The 20,000-nt window shown below is 43.3% G+C and overlaps 1 protein-coding gene across 1 annotated transcript in view; it reads right to left on the reverse strand.

Annotated features, from left to right (window-relative positions):
• Shaw (Shaker cognate w) overlaps nucleotides 1-20,000 on the reverse strand; it is a 106,997-nt gene that overhangs the window by 24,293 nt on the left and 62,704 nt on the right. Inside the window, exons 2-4 of the mRNA XM_070102639.1 lie at nucleotides 10,659-10,906; nucleotides 9,255-9,371; nucleotides 9,109-9,164 (exon numbers count right to left, since the gene is read on the reverse strand). Coding sequence (XP_069958740.1) covers nucleotides 9,109-9,164; nucleotides 9,255-9,371; nucleotides 10,659-10,718 — 233 coding nt within the window. The 5' untranslated portion in view covers nucleotides 10,719-10,906. The remainder of the gene's footprint in view (nucleotides 1-9,108; nucleotides 9,165-9,254; nucleotides 9,372-10,658; nucleotides 10,907-20,000) is intronic.

Here is a 20,000-nt window from a genome sequence, read left to right on the forward strand (position 1 = left end):
CCACAAGGCTGTTTTTACCACACTTAAGATCCCAACAGAACGAGGTGAGGAGTCCACACGCACAACCTGGCTATGGGAAAGAGGTAATTGGCCAGCCCTTTGCTCTGAGCTCGCCACCACCGACTGGAATGCTCTTCTCCAGGGGGATGTTGACAACCAAGTGAAAGCCTTCACTGGACACATCCTTAATCTGCAACAAGAACACATTCCTCACCGGCAATATGTGACAAAGCCTACAGATCAGCCTTGGTTTGGCTTTCGTTGTAGAGAGGCTGCTACTGCTAAGTACAAAGCATGGCGAAGGTATAAGAGACATCCTACCACCTATAACAGGAACTTGCACATGCAAGCCTGTAGGCATATGGGTGATGTTCAAAAGTGGGCCATTGCTAAATGGGAGTTGGACACTAAAAGAAAGTTAGCATCAGGTAGGGTAGGCTCCAAAACCTGGTGGTCCCTGGTCAAGGACAGACAAGGTTATCTGCCTGATGAACTTATTCCACCTCTAAATCGACAGGATGGGACCACCTCTACTAGTAGTCAAGAGAAAGCGGACCTCTTTGCTGAACACTTTGCTACCAAAATGCAAGTTCCTGATCCAGCAAGGGACCCTCCTTGGCTAGCTGCAAGAACTGTGTCAAAACTGTCAGGGGTGACAATAAGGCAGGAGGAGGTGCATTTCCTTCTTAAATCACTTGACCAAGAAAAGGCTGTGGGCCCAGACAAGTTGAGCCCAAGATTGTTGAGAAGATGTGCAGACCAGCTAGCAGCACCTCTAACTCGCATCTTTCAGCACTGCCTAGTACAGTGCAAATGGCCCTCTCCATGGAAAGAGGCAAATGTAGTCCCTGTTCACAAAAAGAAGAGCAGAGCAGAAATCAGCAACTACAGACCAGTGTCACTCCTGTCAATCACTGGTAAGATCCTTGAGACAATAATCTCAAGACAAATGACAGATTTTTTTGACTACCACTCACTACTTTGTGATCGTCAATATGGCTTCAGGAAAGGTTACTCTGCTGCTGATCTGTTGTTAAACCTCTCCACTAAGTGGCACCAGTCACTGGATGAATCCAAAGTCAGCTGTGTGGTAGCACTGGACATTGCTGGCGCTTTCGACCGGGTGTGGCACCAGGGCCTCTTAGCAAAACTTCAAGCACTGGGAATTGCAGGCTCTACGCTATGTCTCCTCAGTGATTACCTTCATGGTAGATCTCTAAGTGTAGTCCTCAATGGAACGGAATCAGCAAGACATCCTATTGGGGCAAGCGTTCCACAAGGAAGTGTGCTGGGTCCACTGTTATGGAATGTCTACTTCAACGACCTTCTTCATCTCATCCCAGAATCACATGCATATGCAGACGACTGTACACTGACATTCACTTATCCAAGAGAAGAAATGCCAGCTGCTCTAAGCTACATCAATCACCAGCTGAGAGCTATATCAGCTTGGGGAAATAGATGGCAAGTAACATTTGCACCTGAGAAAACGCAAATGATGATCGTCTCTAGGCACCATGATGGTAATGCTGGTGCAGTAGTAAGGATGAATGGGAGGATGTTGGCACCTGGAGAAGAAGTTGATATCCTTGGGGTGAAATTTGACTCCAAACTAACCATGAAGAACCATGTTGTAAATCTTGCAAACAAGGCAGCCAGGAAGCTTACAGCACTTCGCCGTATCTCGCATCTGCTTGACAGTAGGGGTTGCAAGATCCTGTACGAGGCACAAGTACGCTCACACCTTGAGTATGCTCCACTTTCTTGGTTTGCCTGTCCCCCCTCTCATCTGCGACTGCTTGACAGAGTAGAGAACAGAGCAAGACGTCTCATCTCTCGCCTGGACCCATCCTGGATGGATCTGTCATTTCAGCAGAGCCTTCAACATAGGAGGGATGTGGGTGGCCTTACTGTTATGTACAAGGCCAATATTGTCAAAATACCACACTTGGATCCACTTCGAGGACAGCGCGAAACAAGCTTTTATGCCACAAGACGGGCAGAAAGCAGCAACTTCACTCTGGCTGTACCCTTCTCCAGAACATCACTCCATCTGAGATCATACATACCCAGGATGACTCGAGTATGGAACACATTCGTACAGCATAATGATGTCAACGAGATAACGTCAGTTGATCAAATGAAAATGCTGGCCCACAGATGGCTCCAACTTCATCCTGTTCCCTACTTGTATGTCTCATAACAATAAAAATGCTTTCAAATGAGCTGATGTAGGTAACAGCTCTTAGCTTGTCAATAAAGTTAGGAATCCTTAACCTGTAAATAGCTTGTCAATAAACCTAGGGATCCTTAACCTTGTCAAACCATGTGTAAAAAAAAAAAAAAAAAAAAAAAAAAAAAAAAAAGAAAGAGAGAAAGAGAAAAAGAAAGAGAGAGAGAGAGAGAGAGAGAGAGAGAGAAAGAGAGAGAAAGAGAGAGAAAGAGAGAGAAAGAGAGAGAAAGAGAGAAAGAGAGAGAGAAAGAGAAAGAGAAAGAGAGAGAGAAAGACATAAGGAGGACCAGTGTCGGAAGAAAAAGGAACTTGACAGACAGGGCCACCTGTTTAGAGACCTGTTCTCAGAACAAACCAGCAGGATCTCTGAATTGGTAAACACTCTCACACGTCACCCACTTAGCTACTCCTATCCCAGCCCATTTAGGTGGGATTGGGCCTTATACAAGACCACAGACCTACATCCCTGCAGCTGCCTCAGTACCCTACCTCTCTCAAGGGCAGGCACCTTACATTCCCTACACACCCACCACCTCAAGCTGACCACTTCATCATGAGGAGCCAGTCTATCAGCATCCTGTCGGCCAACATTAGAGGTTTCATTACTAATGTTGGAGAGCTCACACATAGCTTTGTGAACACTCGACGTCCCGACATGATAGCTGTTGTTGAAACATTTTTGGATGACAGGACTCCAGAAAATTTTGCAAGAATTGCTGGCTACACCTCATGGATGAGAAGAGACAGGCAAGGGCAAGGAGGTGGTGTTGCTGTGTGCTTCTCTAAAAGTGTTCATGCCCAGCACATAGATGTTGCCACCCCTACACATCTTGAAATGATGTTCTTCAAGCTCTGTATAAACACTAGTACCTCTGTACTAGCATGTGCAATGTACAGACCTCAGTGGCAACATGCAGACCCTATCAACTTCCTAATGGAAAATATTGACTCCCTTCTGCTACAACACAACTGTCAACATATTATAATTGTTGGTGACCTCAACCAGCACCTTATACAGAGGGACTTTGATGACCTTCTTGCAGTGTTTGACATGAGAAACTTTGTTGATTTCCCTACTCATATCTCTGGCTCCTCCCTTGACCCAGTAGTGAGTGATCTGGCAGAAGGCATAGTCACTTGTCAACCCCTCGGCTACGTTGGATCGTCTGACCACAAGGCTGTTTTTACCACACTTAAGATCCCAACAGAACGAGGTGAGGAGTCCACACGCACAACCTGGCTATGGGAAAGAGGTAATTGGCCAGCCCTTTGCTCTGAGCTCGCCACCACCGACTGGAATGCTCTTCTCCAGGGGGATGTTGACAACCAAGTGAAAGCCTTCACTGGACACATCCTTAATCTGCAACAAGAACACATTCCTCACCGGCAATATGTGACAAAGCCTACAGATCAGCCTTGGTTTGGCTTTCGTTGTAGAGAGGCTGCTACTGCTAAGTACAAAGCATGGCGAAGGTATAAGAGACATCCTACCACCTATAACAGGAACTTGCACATGCAAGCCTGTAGGCATATGGGTGATGTTCAAAAGTGGGCCATTGCTAAATGGGAGGTGGACACTAAAAGAAAGTTAGCATCAGGTAGGGTAGGCTCCAAAACCTGGTGGTCCCTGGTCAAGGACAGACAAGGTTATCTGCCTGATGAACTTATTCCACCTCTAAATCGACAGGATGGGACCACCTCTACTAGTAGTCAAGAGAAGGCGGACCTCTTTGCTGAACACTTTGCTACCAAAATGCAAGTTCCTGATCCAGCAAGGGACCCTCCTTGGCTAGCTGCAAGAACTGTGTCAAAACTGTCAGGGGTGACAATAAGGCAGGAGGAGGTGCATTTCCTTCTTAAATCACTTGACCAAGAAAAGGCTGTGGGCCCAGACAAGTTGAGCCCAAGATTGTTGAGAAGATGTGCAGACCAGCTAGCAGCACCTCTAACTCGCATCTTTCAGCACTGCCTAGTACAGTGCAAATGGCCCTCTCCATGGAAAGAGGCAAATGTAGTCCCTGTTCACAAAAAGAAGAGCAGAGCAGAAATCAGCAACTACAGACCAGTGTCACTCCTGTCAATCACTGGTAAGATCCTTGAGACAATAATCTCAAGACAAATGACAGATTTTTTTGACTACCACTCACTACTTTGTGATCGTCAATATGGCTTCAGGAAAGGTTACTCTGCTGCTGATCTGTTGTTAAACCTCTCCACTAAGTGGCACCAGTCACTGGATGAATCCAAAGTCAGCTGTGTGGTAGCACTGGACATTGCTGGCGCTTTCGACCGGGTGTGGCACCAGGGCCTCTTAGCAAAACTTCAAGCACTGGGAATTGCAGGCTCTACGCTATGTCTCCTCAGTGATTACCTTCATGGTAGATCTCTAAGTGTAGTCCTCAATGGAACGGAATCAGCAAGACATCCTATTGGGGCAAGCGTTCCACAAGGAAGTGTGCTGGGTCCACTGTTATGGAATGTCTACTTCAACGACCTTCTTCATCTCATCCCAGAATCACATGCATATGCAGACGACTGTACACTGACATTCACTTATCCAAGAGAAGAAATGCCAGCTGCTCTAAGCTACATCAATCACCAGCTGAGAGCTATATCAGCTTGGGGAAATAGATGGCAAGTAACATTTGCACCTGAGAAAACGCAAATGATGATCGTCTCTAGGCACCATGATGGTAATGCTGGTGCAGTAGTAAGGATGAATGGGAGGATGTTGGCACCTGGAGAAGAAGTTGATATCCTTGGGGTGAAATTTGACTCCAAACTAACCATGAAGAACCATGTTGTAAATCTTGCAAACAAGGCAGCCAGGAAGCTTACAGCACTTCGCCGTATCTCGCATCTGCTTGACAGTAGGGGTTGCAAGATACTGCACGAGGCACAAGTACGCTCACACCTTGAGTATGCTCCACTTTCTTGGTTTGCCTGTCCCCCCTCTCATCTGCGACTGCTTGACAGAGTAGAGAACAGAGCAAGACGTCTCATCTCTCGCCTGGACCCATCCTGGATGGATCTGTCATTTCAGCAGAGCCTTCAACATAGGAGGGATGTGGGTGGCCTTACTGTTATGTACAAGGCCAATATTGTCAAAATACCACACTTGGATCCACTTCGAGGACAGCGCGAAACAAGCTTTTATGCCACAAGACGGGCAGAAAGCAGCAACTTCACTCTGGCTGTACCCTTCTCCAGAACATCACTCCATCTGAGATCATACATACCCAGGATGACTCGAGTATGGAACACATTCGTTCAGCATAATGATGTCAACGAGATAACGTCAGTTGATCAAATGAAAATGCTGGCCCACAGATGGCTCCAACTTCATCCTGTTCCCTACTTGTATGTCTCATAACAATAAAAATGCTTTCAAATGAGCTGATGTAGGTAACAGCTCTTAGCTTGTCAATAAAGTTAGGAATCCTTAACCTGTAAATAGCTTGTCAATAAAGCTAGGGATCCTTAACCTTGTCAAACCATGTGTAAAAAAAAAAAAAAAAAAAAAAAAAAAAAAAGAGAGAGAGAGAAAGAGAGAAAGAGAGAAAGAGAGAAAGAGAGAAAAAGAAAAAAGAGAGAGAGAGAGAGAGAGAGAGACATGATAGCTGTTGTTGAAACATTTTTGGATGACAGGACTCCAGAAAATTTTGCAAGAATTGCTGGCTACACCTCATGGATGAGAAGAGACAGGCAAGGGCAAGGAGGTGGTGTTGCTGTGTGCTTCTCTAAAAGTGTTCATGCCCAGCACATAGATGTTGCCACCCCTACACATCTTGAAATGATGTTCTTCAAGCTCTGTATAAACACTAGTACCTCTGTACTAGCATGTGCAATGTACAGACCTCAGTGGCAACACGCAGACCCTATCAACTTCCTAATGGAAAATATTGACTCCCTTCTGCTACAACACAACTGTCAACATATTATAATTGTTGGTGACCTCAACCAGCACCTTATACAGAGGGACTTTGATGACCTTCTTGCAGTGTTTGACGTGAGAAACTTTGTTGATTTCCCTACTCATATCTCTGGCTCCTCCCTTGACCCAGTAGTGAGTGATCTGGCAGAAGGCATAGTCACTTGTCAACCCCTCGGCTACGTTGGATCGTCTGACCACAAGGCTGTTTTTACCACACTTAAGATCCCAACAGAACGAGGTGAGGAGTCCACACGCACAACCTGGCTATGGGAAAAAGGTAATTGGCCAGCCCTTTGCTCTGAGCTCGCCACCACCGACTGGAATGCTCTTCTCCAGGGGGATGTTGACAACCAAGTGAAAGCCTTCACTGGACACATCCTTAATCTGCAACAAGAACACATTTCTCACAGGCAATATGTGACAAAGCCTACAGATCAGCCTTGGTTTGGCTTTCGTTGTAGAGAGGCTGCTACTGCTAAGTACAAAGCATGGCGAAGGTAAAAGAGACATCCTACCACCTATAACAGGAACTTGCACATGCAAGCCTGTAGGCATATGGGTGATGTTCAAAAGTGGGCCATTGCTAAATGGGAGGTGGACACTAAAAGAAAGTTAGCATCAGGTAGGGTAGGCTCCAAAACCTGGTGGTCCCTGGTCAAGGACAGACAAGGTTATCTGCCTGATGAACTTATTCCACCTCTAAATCGACAGGATGGGACCACCTCTACTAGTAGTCAAGAGAAGGCGGACCTCTTTGCTGAACACTTTGCTACCAAAATGCAAGTTCCTGATCCAGCAAGGGTCCCTCCTTGGCTAGCTGCAAGAACTGTGTCAAAACTGTCAGTGGTGACAATAAGGCAGGAGGAGGTGCATTTCCTTCTTAAATCACTTGACCAAGAAAAGGCTGTGGGCCCAGACAAGTTGAGCCCAAAATTGTTGAGAAGATGTGCAGACCAGCTAGCAGCACCTCTAACTCGCATCTTTCAGCACTGCCTAGTACAGTGTAAATGGCCCTCTCCATGGAAAGAGGCAAATGTAGTCCCTGTTCACAAAAAGAAGAGCAGAGCAGAAATCAGCAACTACAGACCAGTGTCACTCCTGTCAATCACTGGTAAGATCCTTGAAACAATTATCTCAAGACAAATGACAGATTTTTTTGACTACCACTCACTACTTTGTGATCGTCAATATGGCTTCAGGAAAGGTTACTCTGCTGCTGATCTGTTGTTAAACCTCTCCACTAAGTGGCACCAGTCACTGGATGAATCCAAAGTCAGCTGTGTGGTAGCACTGGACATTGCTGGCGCTTTCGACCGGGTGTGGCACCAGGGCCTCTTAGCAAAACTTCAAGCACTGGGAATTGCAGGCTCTACGCTATGTCTCATCAGTGATTACCTTCATGGTAGATCTCTAAGTGTAGTCCTCAATGGAACGGAATCAGCAAGGCATCCTATTGGGGCAAGCGTTCCACAAGGAAGCGTGCTGGGTCCACTGTTATGGAATGTCTACTTCAACGACCTTCTTCATCTCATCCCAGAATCACATGCATATGCAGACGACTGTACACTGACATTCACTTATCCAAGAGAAGAAATGCCAGCTGCTCTAAGCTACATCAATCACCAGCTGAGAGCTATATCAGCTTGGGGAAATAGATGGCAAGTAACATTTGCACCTGAGAAAACGCAAATGATGATCGTCTCTAGGCACCATGATGGTAATGCTGGCGCAGTAGTAAGGATGAATGGGAGGATGTTGGCACCTGGAGAAGAAGTTGATATCCTTGGGGTGAAATTTGACTCCAAACTAACCATGAAGAACCATGTTGTAAATCTTGCAAACAAGGCAGCCAGGAAGCTTACAGCACTTCGCCGTATCTCGCATCTGCTTGACAGTAGGGGTTGCAAGATCCTATACGAGGCACAAGTACGCTCACACCTTGAGTATGCTCCACTTTCTTGGTTTGCCTGCCCCCCCTCTCATCTGCGACTGCTGGACAGAGTAGAGAACAGAGCAAGACGTCTCATCTCTCGCCTGGACCAATCCTGGATAGATCTGTCATTTCAGCAGAGCCTTCAACATAGGAGGGATGTGGGTGGCCTTACTGTTATGTACAAGGCCAATATTGTCAAAATACCACACTTGGATCCACTTCGAGGACAGCGTGAAACAAGCTTTTATGCCACAAGACGGGCAGAAAGCAGCAAATTCACTCTGGCTGTAACCTTCTCCAGAACATCACTCCATCTGAGATCATACATACCCAGGATGACTCGAGTATGGAACACATTCGTACAGCATAATGATATCAACGAGATAAAGTCAGTTGATCAAATGAAAATGCTGGCCCACAGATGGCTCCAACTTCATCCTGTCCCGTACTTGTATGTCTCATAACAATAAAAATGCTTTCAAATGAGCTGATGTAGGTAACAGCTCTTAGCTTGCCAATAAAGTTAGGAATCCTTAACCTGTAATATAGCTGTCAATGAAGCTAGGGATCCTTAACATTGTCAAACCCTGTGTAAAAAAAAAAAAAAAAAAAAAAAAAAAAAATAAAAAAAAAAAAGAGAGAGAGAGAGAGAGAGAGGGGGGGGGAGAGAGAGAGAGAGAGAGAGAGAGAGAGAGAGAGAGAGAGAGAGAGAGAGAGAGAGAGAGAGAGAGAGAGAGAGAGAGAGAGAGAGAGAGAGAGAGTGGGAGAGAGAGAGAGAGAGAGTTACGTTGGTGGGTCTGTCCTCAATTGATTCTGCTATTTACAACTGAACCTATGAATAGCAACGAGATACGTTAGTGTTGTCGTAGTGCCTGAGATCATCTCTGTCCTCTATTTCAACTTATCTCACTCGAAAATTATAAAAATGTATAATATAAAATATAGAATTTCCCGCCTTCTCTACTAATTTCTTCCAATCTTCTGCAGTGAAGATGTGTTAAGACGTACAGGTCCGTGCTGGAGAGGTGTACAAGAACGCCCACCCCTAATTCAGAGTGCAGGCACTCTAAGTACAAATATAATGTTCATATAACATAGTACTAATTTGTGAGTAGGTGTTGAGTGGAGCCATAACAACACTGCTGACGACTCACCTGCGCAAACACGCCAGGATGACGGTCAAAGAAATACTCGTTGAGGATGGGATCGTAATTGGCTAGAGCCTCTGTGAGGCGAGAGAGACGAGTTGCTGGGATCTTTTTCAAGGTAGCCTGCAAAACATGGACATAAAACACTACGTCAACAATCACTAATTAGTAATTGAAACTAAACAACGTTTTTATGCGCAAGTATATATTTACTTCTTATACCATGATGAGGTACATATTAAAATCATATGTGTGTGTGTGTGTGTGTGTGTGTGTGTGTGTGTGTGTGTGTGTGTGTGTGTGTGTGTGTGTGTGTGTGTGTGTGTGTGTGTGTGTATGTAAAACAACCACAGGGAGAGTTAAATGATAGCTCTAGGCCTTTCGTGCTGCAATCAACATATCATCAGGATCTTGTAATGTTGCAGGACTGAGTAGGTGGTTCCAGCAGATTCGTTCAGTGGAACGTTCTTGCCAAGAACATTCCACTGAACGAATCTGATCTGATCTCCTTACTCATTTCTGCAAAACTGCAAGCTCCTGATGATGTCTTGATTGCAAGATGAAAGGCCTAGAGCTATCATTCGACTCCTCCACACACACACACACACACAATAAGGCAAAGTGCTGAATATACGTAAATCCATTGTGGAGATTTGTGAGTATAACAGAGAAGGATTTTTTTTCCCCAGCAATTGCAACAGCAATGTATTTGAATAATATGCATTAAATTAACAGGTAAGTGAAAGTGCGTATTTGAAAGACAGGTTTGCAGAGGTTATCTCTGGGATGACGTGTCGTTGTGTATAGAGCTCTCTATACAGCTCACTCTTAGACTTCTGCCTAAAACTCTGCGTAGAGCCCCGTGTAGAGCTCTGTCTAGAATTCTGCTTAGAGCTCTGTGTAGAGCTTTCTATAGTGCTCTGTGTAGAGCTTTCTATAGAGCTCTATGTAGAGCTCTGTTTTAGAGTTTTCCATAGAACTCTGTAGAGAGCTCTTTGTAGAGCTTTCTATAGAGCTCTGTGTAGAACTCTGTGTAGCGCTTTTTATAGAGCTCTGTGTAGAGCTTTCTAAAGAGCTCTGTAGAGAGCCCTGTGTAGAGCTCTGTCGTCGTGCGAAACTGAAACGCTACATTTTTCTCTATTAATAACAGTTCATGATATTTTTTAAGACCTGCTGCACAATGTTATTAAATGTTGAAGACCTGAATGTTTTAGATGTTTATATTGTCTCACAGATGTTGATCATGCATCTCTCAGATGTTTATTCTAAGTCTGTATCTCTTAAATATTCACTTCAAGTCTGGAGAGAATGGGAGGTAATCAGGCTTGATCCGAGGAAATGAAGTGCAGCTCCAATTTCCTGGATCAAGAGCACCTTCCCCAGAGAGGTCCCTCTCTGGTCCCTTCTCACCTTGTATGTTTCGTGTCTTATTCCACCCACGTTAAGAACCACCCTATTCTCGGCGTCCATGGCTGAGTGGCGAGGGTGTGGGCGTGGTGGTGGTGGCGTGGGCGAGACGTGGTGGCGTGGTGGAGGCGTGGGCGAGACGTGGTGGCGTGGTAGAGGCGTGGGCGAGACGTGGTGGTGGTGTGGTGATCATGGGGAGGAGAGGGTCAGGTGTTGGAGATCGGGCTGTTCCCCCTCCCCCAGATCCCCTCCTGCAACACAATAACAACAAATGTGTCTAATTTATCAAATGTTATTAATAACAGAAAAACAAAACAAATGTATTTCTTTAGTTAGAAAAAATTTAAAACAGTTCTTAAGTATTTTTTTTTTTTTGGTAGAGCAAAAACAGAATATTTTTTATTATATGAAAAATAAGAGAAAATTAATTTTTTTTAATAAGAAAAATAATTTCTGAAATAAGGAAAAAAAGATTTAGTAAGAAAAATTAAAAAAAAATACATTTCTTTAGGAGGAAAAATAATTTCTTTGATAAGAAAAGAAAATATATATTAGAACGAAAACGTAAACAAACCCTTTATTTAATAAAAATAAATTCTCTAAGTAAAATAAAAAAAAACACAAACAAAATATTTCTCTAATAATAAAAATTTATTTCTTTAAAGAACTTAAAAATATTTCTTATAGTGTAAAACACATTTTTTAATTAAAAAAATAAAATATCCTATGATGGTTTTGACGAACGGAAAATTGGCGAGACGTCACGCAATGTAAACACCAGAAATTTGTTGGACTTACATCATAAACAATGTATTGGTCATCAGGATAAACATTATATATCATGGCGAGATGTTAAGGAAAGGCACAGAATCAGGAAGATATCTCTGAGCAGTTTTAATTAGTACGTAAAGACCACTGAACTTAAATATGGTGCATTAGTTTAGCCAGAACCCTTGCACATATCGTTTTACAAAGGGCAGCTTTTGGTGCTAGAGTTGTATAAGATTGAGATAAACGTGAAGGATAAAAATTACGCATCATTTCCACTAGATCAGTGTACTTGCTCGACTTATTAAGAGTTTGTGTATTTCTATCTTTAGAGGATTTTAGAGGAAAATGTAGTCCATGTATAGTAAAGACGAAGTTATATGCGGGAGTGTTCACTCCTAGGGCAAAATCTATGGGCATGAGCCCAGCCTCAAGTATATGACGTTAAAACGATGGATGGTAGTTTACCAAGCTGCTGGTAAATGTAATATTCCTGCCGATGGTGTTAACCATTTCTATCTACTGTGTTAATTGTAAGAGACGATGATGTGTCGGGAGTGTTTCTTGGTGATGTGGTGTGTAGTGGACCACACCTAAGACTGGCTGGGGTCTTCTGTATGAGTGGCAGCATAACCTCGCAGGGAACCATTAAGAACGTAAGGGTTATATAGCACCTCGGAGAATGGGAGGTGTTCAAGTTCGATCCAAGGGAGGGGTGGACAATTCTAATTCCTTGAATCAACGCCTATCACAGGCGTCAAGAACTCTCCCTAGAGATGGTCTGTCTGTCCGTCTGGACTGAGCACAAGCTTGTTTATATTTCGAAAAATGCAAGGAGTGTTCCTTAGAGTTAGTGCCTTGTGGCATTCTGGCGTCCACCAGGACACTTAATGTTTAATGTCAGTATCAAGGTCTTTTCAAGAACTAACTCAGGAGACCTAGTGATTGATAAAATGACAATGTGTTCCTTCGTGTCTGCCATTTCGGGAGATATCAAGGTCAGCGATCCTTCAGAATGACCAAGACTCTGCTTTCTTGAAATTATTAAAAACGAGCCATCGAAAGTTCACAACCCGTGTCAGGCCTCTGTCCTGGGGAATGTTAAAACAACAACAACTGAAGTTATAAGTGTAGAGTGGAGGACAGACCAGAGTGTCGCAATCATAAGAGATGCAACTCAGGAAATGATCAACTCCCGGATTTAGTCGTCAAAGACACCTCACGTAACAGATGGTGTTATAACCAGAGAGAAAAATTATATATATACACCAGATGTATGTTTCCACCCTAATCATTGGCACTAGTGCCACTATCGGCCTAAGGCGACTCAGTTAATGGTGGACGTTTAAGTGTCCTTCAAGGAATTTACGGTGAGGCAGTTGATCAGAAAGCAAATTAAAACCATCAGCATCAGGGAACACCGGAATTAGGAACGAGCAGGCAGTTACTAGTAAGACTACACTAGTGAAATAGTACTAGTGTGTCAATACTAGCGCAACAGTGCAAGTACAACAGCACTAGCGCATTAGCACTGGTGCTACCGCACAACACGGAAGTATCCAACATAAATATAGTCAGACCGTGGTGCTTTACGGAATGTTAAACAGATTGAGAATGCCCTTTCGCGTACCTTCAACAATCTTAGTCATGACGTCTCACGTCAGTGACCTAACCCTGCAGTTATCAATGTTAGCTTCTTCCATGTCCACTGGATCCTGCAGTAGACAAATCTGCAGAAATTCATGTTGGCGGTTATGGAAGCCTCGTAACGACAAAACTTCTTCGCTTACAGTAAGTCCAGAAGTGAGCGGCAGTTTTAACACTTAGTGAAATATCACCCACTAGCCAACTTACGGACATGTTTCACAGAGCCAGCCTGACTGTTATTACAATCTTAATCAAGAATGGACTGAGGGAATCAAGCCTCACAGAGCCAGTCGAATAAAGAGTATACAGTTATATTCTGTTAGTTCTGTATAACGCATATCGAACGAGTCCTCCAGTCTCTCCTGATGAGGGAATGAGGAATCAGAAGAGTCCTAGGACACATGTCCCCTGTCACAAGCTTATTTAGGTACAGGTGCACAAATACATTTATGCAAATTATTATACATTGTAATATATGTGTAGGTTACCTAGGATAACCCTAAAAAAGTCAGTGACTTACATCCATTGGAGATGATCTCTGATGTCCTACAAATGTCGTAAAATTTACTGTTACCTTGGGGTGAGGATTTTCAAGGCTGTGAAGGGGCCTTTGGCAACCTATATAGAGATCATAAAATAGAAGTTGAAAATTTTTAAAATTTTAGGTTTTCTTAACAAAAAATAGTGCAAAATTCTGGCAACATGTTGATGCAATCAGCTTGTTTCTATCATATTTCTAAGTATGTTTTTTTCAAAAATGTAATTTTTATGTTTTTGTTGTCATCAAGAGGGCATGTTGGCAATTAGTGTTTTTATTGTTTTTGTTTACTCCAGAAATTACTATTATTTCATTCTGAATTATTATTATTCTGATTATTTCATTCTAAACAAGTTCTGTGACGACTAAAGTGAAGAGCACAGAGTTGTTGCAACTCAGTTGCCTCTGGGTTATCAACAATGATAGGGGTTTGCAACACGCTCACTCTGGGTTATCAACAATGATAGGGGTTTGCAACACGCTCACTCTGGGTTATCAACAATGATAGGGGTTTGCAACACGCTCACTCTGGGTTATCAACAATGATAGGGGTTTGCAACACGCTCACTCTGGGTTATCAACAATGATAGGGGTTTGCAACACGCTCACTCTGGGTTATCAACAATGATAGGGGTTTGCAACACGCTCACTCTGGGTTATCAACAATGATAGGGGTTTGCAACACGCTCACTCTGGGTTATCAACAATGATAGGGGTTTGCAACACGCTCACTCTGGGTTATCAACAATGATAGGGGTTTGCAACACGCTCACTCTGGGTTATCAACAATGATAGGGGTTTGCAACACGCTCACTCTGGGTTATCAACAATGATAGGGGTTTGCAACACGCTCACTCTGGGTTATCAACAATGATAGGGGTTTGCAACACGCTCACTCTGGGTTATCAACAATGATAGGGGTTTGCAACTCGCTCACTCTGGGTTGTCAACAATGATAGGGGTTTGCAACACACTCACTCTGGGTTGTTAACAATGATAGGGATTTGCAACACGCTCACTCTGGGTTGTCAACAATGATAGGGGTTTGCAACACGCTCACTCTGGGTTGTCAACAATGATAGGGGTTTGCAACACGCTCACTCTGGGTTGTTAACAATGATAGGGGCTTGCAACACGCTCACTCTGGGTTATCAGCAATGATAGGGGTTTGCAACACGCTCACTCTGGGTTGTCAACAATGATAGGGGTTTGCAACACGCTCACTCTGGGTTATCAACAATGATAGGGGTTTGCAACACGCTCACTCTGGGTTATCAACAATGATAGGGGTTTGCAACACGCTCACTCTGGGTTGTCAACAATGATAGGGGTTTGCAACACACTCACTCTGGGTTGTTAACAATGATAGGGGTTTGCAACACGCTCACTCTGGGTTATCAACAATGATAGGGGTTTGCAACACGCTCACTCTGGGTTGTCAACAATGATAGGGGTTTGCAACACGCTCAAATTTGCTGTTTCACCTCCATAGAGTTTTATAGAAGCAAAACTTGAATAACTGAGGAATAAGTTATTGATATTTGTTGCACTTATTGGCAAAGAGTAATAATAGGAGTGTCATGATTTTTTCAGACAATATTGATGAATGATGGTTCTATTTAGTATTCAAAGATGTTTTGCAATATGTTTTACCATTTTGTTGTATTGACTCTTATTCTCACAAAAAATGCCCCCCCCCCCAAAAAAAAAAAACCACAAATTTCAAAATTTTTAATAATGCAATCTATTGACATTTCTTGTTAAAAAGTTTAAAATCTAGATAATCTAACTCTTTATCTTTCATCTGATGTTGACTAGAACATTGTACAACTTAACAATTTTGTAGGTTAAGGAGGGATTTATGATAAATACAATTTTGCAATATCTTGCAACTTTGCAACAAGAAGTCCATGTAAACATGTGCATAGGATGCAAACTGCTCCTTAACAACACCATAACGCTACACTGGAAATCGGACCACACACACAAAAAAATACGATTTCTTGTAGATAGTGCCCTGAAGGTTTAAGATATATATATATATATATATATATATATATATATATATATATATATATATATATATATATATATATATATATATATATATATATATATATATTTTAATCATCAGAATTACCTCCTAACTTAAGTTTCAGTCATTAGATGACCCATTATTATTCTGATTTAATATATAGCTTTAGAAAAAAATTATAATTAATTATATTTAAATAAATAGTTTACATTTGGAAATATACACTATTTTTTTTTTAATTTATAGCATTTCACTAACAGCAAAATTTGTCATTTCTGTTAATGATATTATTCTTAATAAATTTATTACTGTTGTATTTACCAATAATTTATGAAGAAATAAAGTAATAATTCAACGCAGTTTATGGAAAATCAAATTAATCCGCACGACGTATGAATTCTGCTGAGTAAATCTTTCCTTAATATGTATACGAAGGTGAATGGGTACTGTATACATCTCAGTATACTGTGGTGGTGGTAGCAGTGGTGGTGGTGGTGGTGGTAGCGGTGGTGGTGGTGGTAGCGGTGGTGGTGGTGGTAGCGGTGGTGGTGGTAGTGGTGGTGTTGGTAGTGGTAGTGGTGGTGATAGTGGTGGTGTTGGTAGTGGTAGTGGTGGTAGTGGTAGTGGAGGTGGTGGTAGTGGTAGTGGAGTTGGTAGTTACTTCAACAAAGCGCTAGGTCTGAAACAATGAGTGGAGGGTTGGGAAGGCCACTTCTGACTCTCGAGAAGACCACTGCACCAGAAGTGGCAGGGTGAGGTGATGACTAGGGTAATGACTAGGGTGATGACTAGTGTAATGACTAGGGTAATGACTAAGGTGATGGCCACTGTGATAATTAGGGTGTTCAATCGTGTGATTACTATGACTACTGTGTTAATTAGGGTGTTGACTCATGTGATAACCATTATGATGACTACTGTAATAATTACGATGACTCATGTGATGACTAGGATGATGACTACTGTGATAATTAGAGCGTTGTCACAGTTGCTTTTTGCTGATGATACGGTTCTTTTGGAACATTCTGACGAGAATTTGCCAAGGTGTAAATTGTGTAGTACCTGTGTAGTATATACATAAGCTAGTACCATTTATATGCAGGTTCCCTTGCCTAAACCAGAGTCACGTGATTCCTTGGTGGATGAATTTGGGAGGGTATGTAGAAGATAAAAATTAAAAGTGAACATAGGAGAAACGAAGGTAATGAGAATACCTAAATAGTCAACAAAAGATTGGACAGAGGGAGTATGAAGGAAGTAAATGTGTGCAGATATTTGGGAGTGGACTTGTCAGCGGACGATTCTATAAGAGATGAGGTGAATCTTAGAAATGACGAAGGAGAAAACGGGTGTATGGTGCATTGGGGCATCTGTAGAGATAAAGAATTATATTCATGGCAGGAAAAGGGGAAATGCACCAGCGTATAGTGGCACCAGCACTGTTGTATGGGTGTGAAACATGGGTTTTGAATGTTGCGAAGAGGATGTTGGAGGCAGTGGAGATGTCATGTATGAGAGCAATGTGTGGTGTGAATATTATGTAGAGAATTCTGAGTTTGGAGATTAGGAGGTGCGGAGTTACCAAAATTATTATTCAGAGAGCTGAAAACAGGGTTGTTGAGGTGGTTTGGACAGTCTGAGAGGTTGGGACAGAGTAAGATGACTTGGAGAGCGTTTAAATCTGATGTTGATAGAAGGAGAGGTTAGAGTCTTCCTAGAAAAGGTTGGAGACAGGGAGTAAAGGAGGGTTCGATTGTCAGGGGCTTGAACATCCGACAGACTGGTATGAGCATTTTAGATAGGAGTGGAGGCAAGTGCTTTTTATGATTTAATGTACTGTTGGAGTGTGAGCAACGTAACATTTATGAAGGGATTCAGGGAAAACTAGACAGCTGAACTTAAGTATTGGAGGTGGGACGTATAGTGACTGCACTCTGAAGTAGGGGCGGGGATATTGTGGTTTGGAGGGTCATCTGAGCTGTCATGTTGGCGCCCTTCCATCAAGACAGTGATTTAATGAGTAACAGTATACAATTTTTTTTTCTTTGTTGGATCATCCTACCTGGGTGGGAGATGGCCAGAGCGTTAAAAAATCTGTCTATGCGCCAGTGTCTAGGAACGCATCTCTCGTGATATTCATGGGATACCTGGCATATATATTCTAGCTATACTGTTCACAGGATGTATTTAGGGTCAAGAACTAAATCTGTTTAATAAGATTGTTGGTACCCATGTTAAAGCATTTCTCCTTGAAAGGTAGCTTTATTTCCCTGGATCAGGAGCTCTTCGGCAGCATCACGATGCCCCTCTGTGACGATGGACTGATGGACGAAGGTTCCATGTCTGCTGCACACACTTGTAGGTGTTTGTTTATCCTGAAGAAGGAGAGGGATTGTCGAGAGTGCTGTCTGGAGTGCCACTAAGACCCCATCCGTCACTTTCTGGTGGTGCAGACAGTGCCAGCACCACCACCGCTGACTCGTGGCAGTAACACCATCTTACCACCATCATGCAGGAAGTGACGCATGTCTACAACATACCCTACAAATCCAGTCTCTTGGCTCTTGTTATTACCCGACTTTGGCTGGGTTGGTTAAAAACCTATCTACTACACGAGGTTCAGTAAGGTTCTATGTCACTTGTTCACCTAACCTTATTATAACAAGCGCAATTTAATTTAGCCCAATCCAACTAAATATATTTTATATAAGTTTACAATAATTTAATAATAAACAAACACGATGAAATATATTTTTTCGTTTGGTTCAGAATGATTTTTGCGAAATTATTGCATACACAAATTTTCGCTTGCCCTATTCGGCAAGAAGTGCGTTGCTATTTAAGCCAAAACAAGTTTTAAGTATTCAGCACGACATTTATATGTGCCTGGCTGGCGGTGTCCCAGAGGCCATCAGACCCTTTTTCTTTGGTGCCTCATTGTGTGCCCTCCGCAAAAAGGATGGCGGAATCAGGCCCATTGCAGTGGGTAACACCCTTCGGCGCCTAGTCGCCAAGGCTGCAGTAAGAAGGGTGAGTCAAGAGGCTGCTGCAATGCTGAAACCAACTCAGCTCGGTTTCGGCGTTCAACAGGGCTGTGAAGCAGCTGCCCACGCAGCACGAGTATATATCAAAAACATGTCCTATGAAAAAGCCTTGGTCAAATTGGACTTTGCCAATGCTTTCAACTCAGTCAGAAGGGATGCTGCTCTCCAAGCAGTTTATAGAAACTTCCCTTCCCTTTATCCCTTCATAGAATCGTGTTATAGTGTGACTTCAAAACTATTGTTTGGGGACCATGAAATTGACTGGTGTGAGGGCGTGCAACAGGGGGACCCTCTCGCCCCCTTTCTATTTTGTTTGGTCATCAAGGAAGTCACGGAGGCACTCTCCAGCGAGCTCAATATCTGGTTCCTGGACGACGGTACCCTGGCTGGCACAACAGAGTCTCTCCTGGAGGACATCAGTAAAATTAAAGACATGGGAGAAAGCCTGGGCCTTTCTTTAAACCCCTCCAAATGTGAAATAGTTTCTACCAATCAACAGTTGATACAGAATATTAGTACCGTTTTACCAGGAGCACGAGCCATTGATCCAGCCAATAGCACTCTCCTCGGTGCTCCTCTTGGGTCCAATGCCATCGATCTGGTCCTAGGAAAAAATGTCTCAGACCTCCGGACGATGGAAAGCAGGATGAAAGACATTGACACACACGATGCCTTCTACCTACTCACCAGGTGCCTGTCAACGCCAAAACTTACCTATTTTCTGAGATGCTCCCCAGCCTTCAGCAGTCCAAAACTCAAGGAATATGACTCTCTCCTGAAGGCCATGCTAGAGAGTGTATTGAATCTTTCCCTTGACGATGGACAGTGGTTGCAAGCCTCACTTCCGGTCAGGCTTGGAGGGCTAGGAGTACGCAGATCCTCCCAGATTGCTCTACCAGCTTTCCTATCCTCTTCCATTGCATCAAACGAGTTGATAAGACAAATTCTTCCTGACACCCTCAGTGACTCAGCAGGAATAGAAGACCCTAGCTATGTCAGTGCCATCACCGAATGGGAGACTCTTGCTGCTCCAGCACCAAACCCTAGTGCAGCACTGGCTCACAAACAGTCAAGCTGGGATAGCCCAATTGCTGAAAAGGTGCTTGCCAACATGCTCAGGGCTGCAACATCAGATAGGGAGATTGCCCGTCTCCAGGCTGTGAGTGCACATCACTCCGGGGACTTCCTCCAAACAGTTCCCATATCGGCAATGGGAACGCGACTCGACCCTAAGACCCTCCGTATTGCAGTGGCTCTGCGCCTTGCTGCCCCAATTCACACAGAATATATGTGTATTTGCGGCGAAGTGCAAG

The sequence above is a fragment of the Cherax quadricarinatus genome, chromosome 82 (genome assembly GCF_038502225.1).
Source record: "Cherax quadricarinatus isolate ZL_2023a chromosome 82, ASM3850222v1, whole genome shotgun sequence".
Lineage (NCBI taxonomy): Eukaryota > Metazoa > Arthropoda > Malacostraca > Decapoda > Parastacidae > Cherax > Cherax quadricarinatus.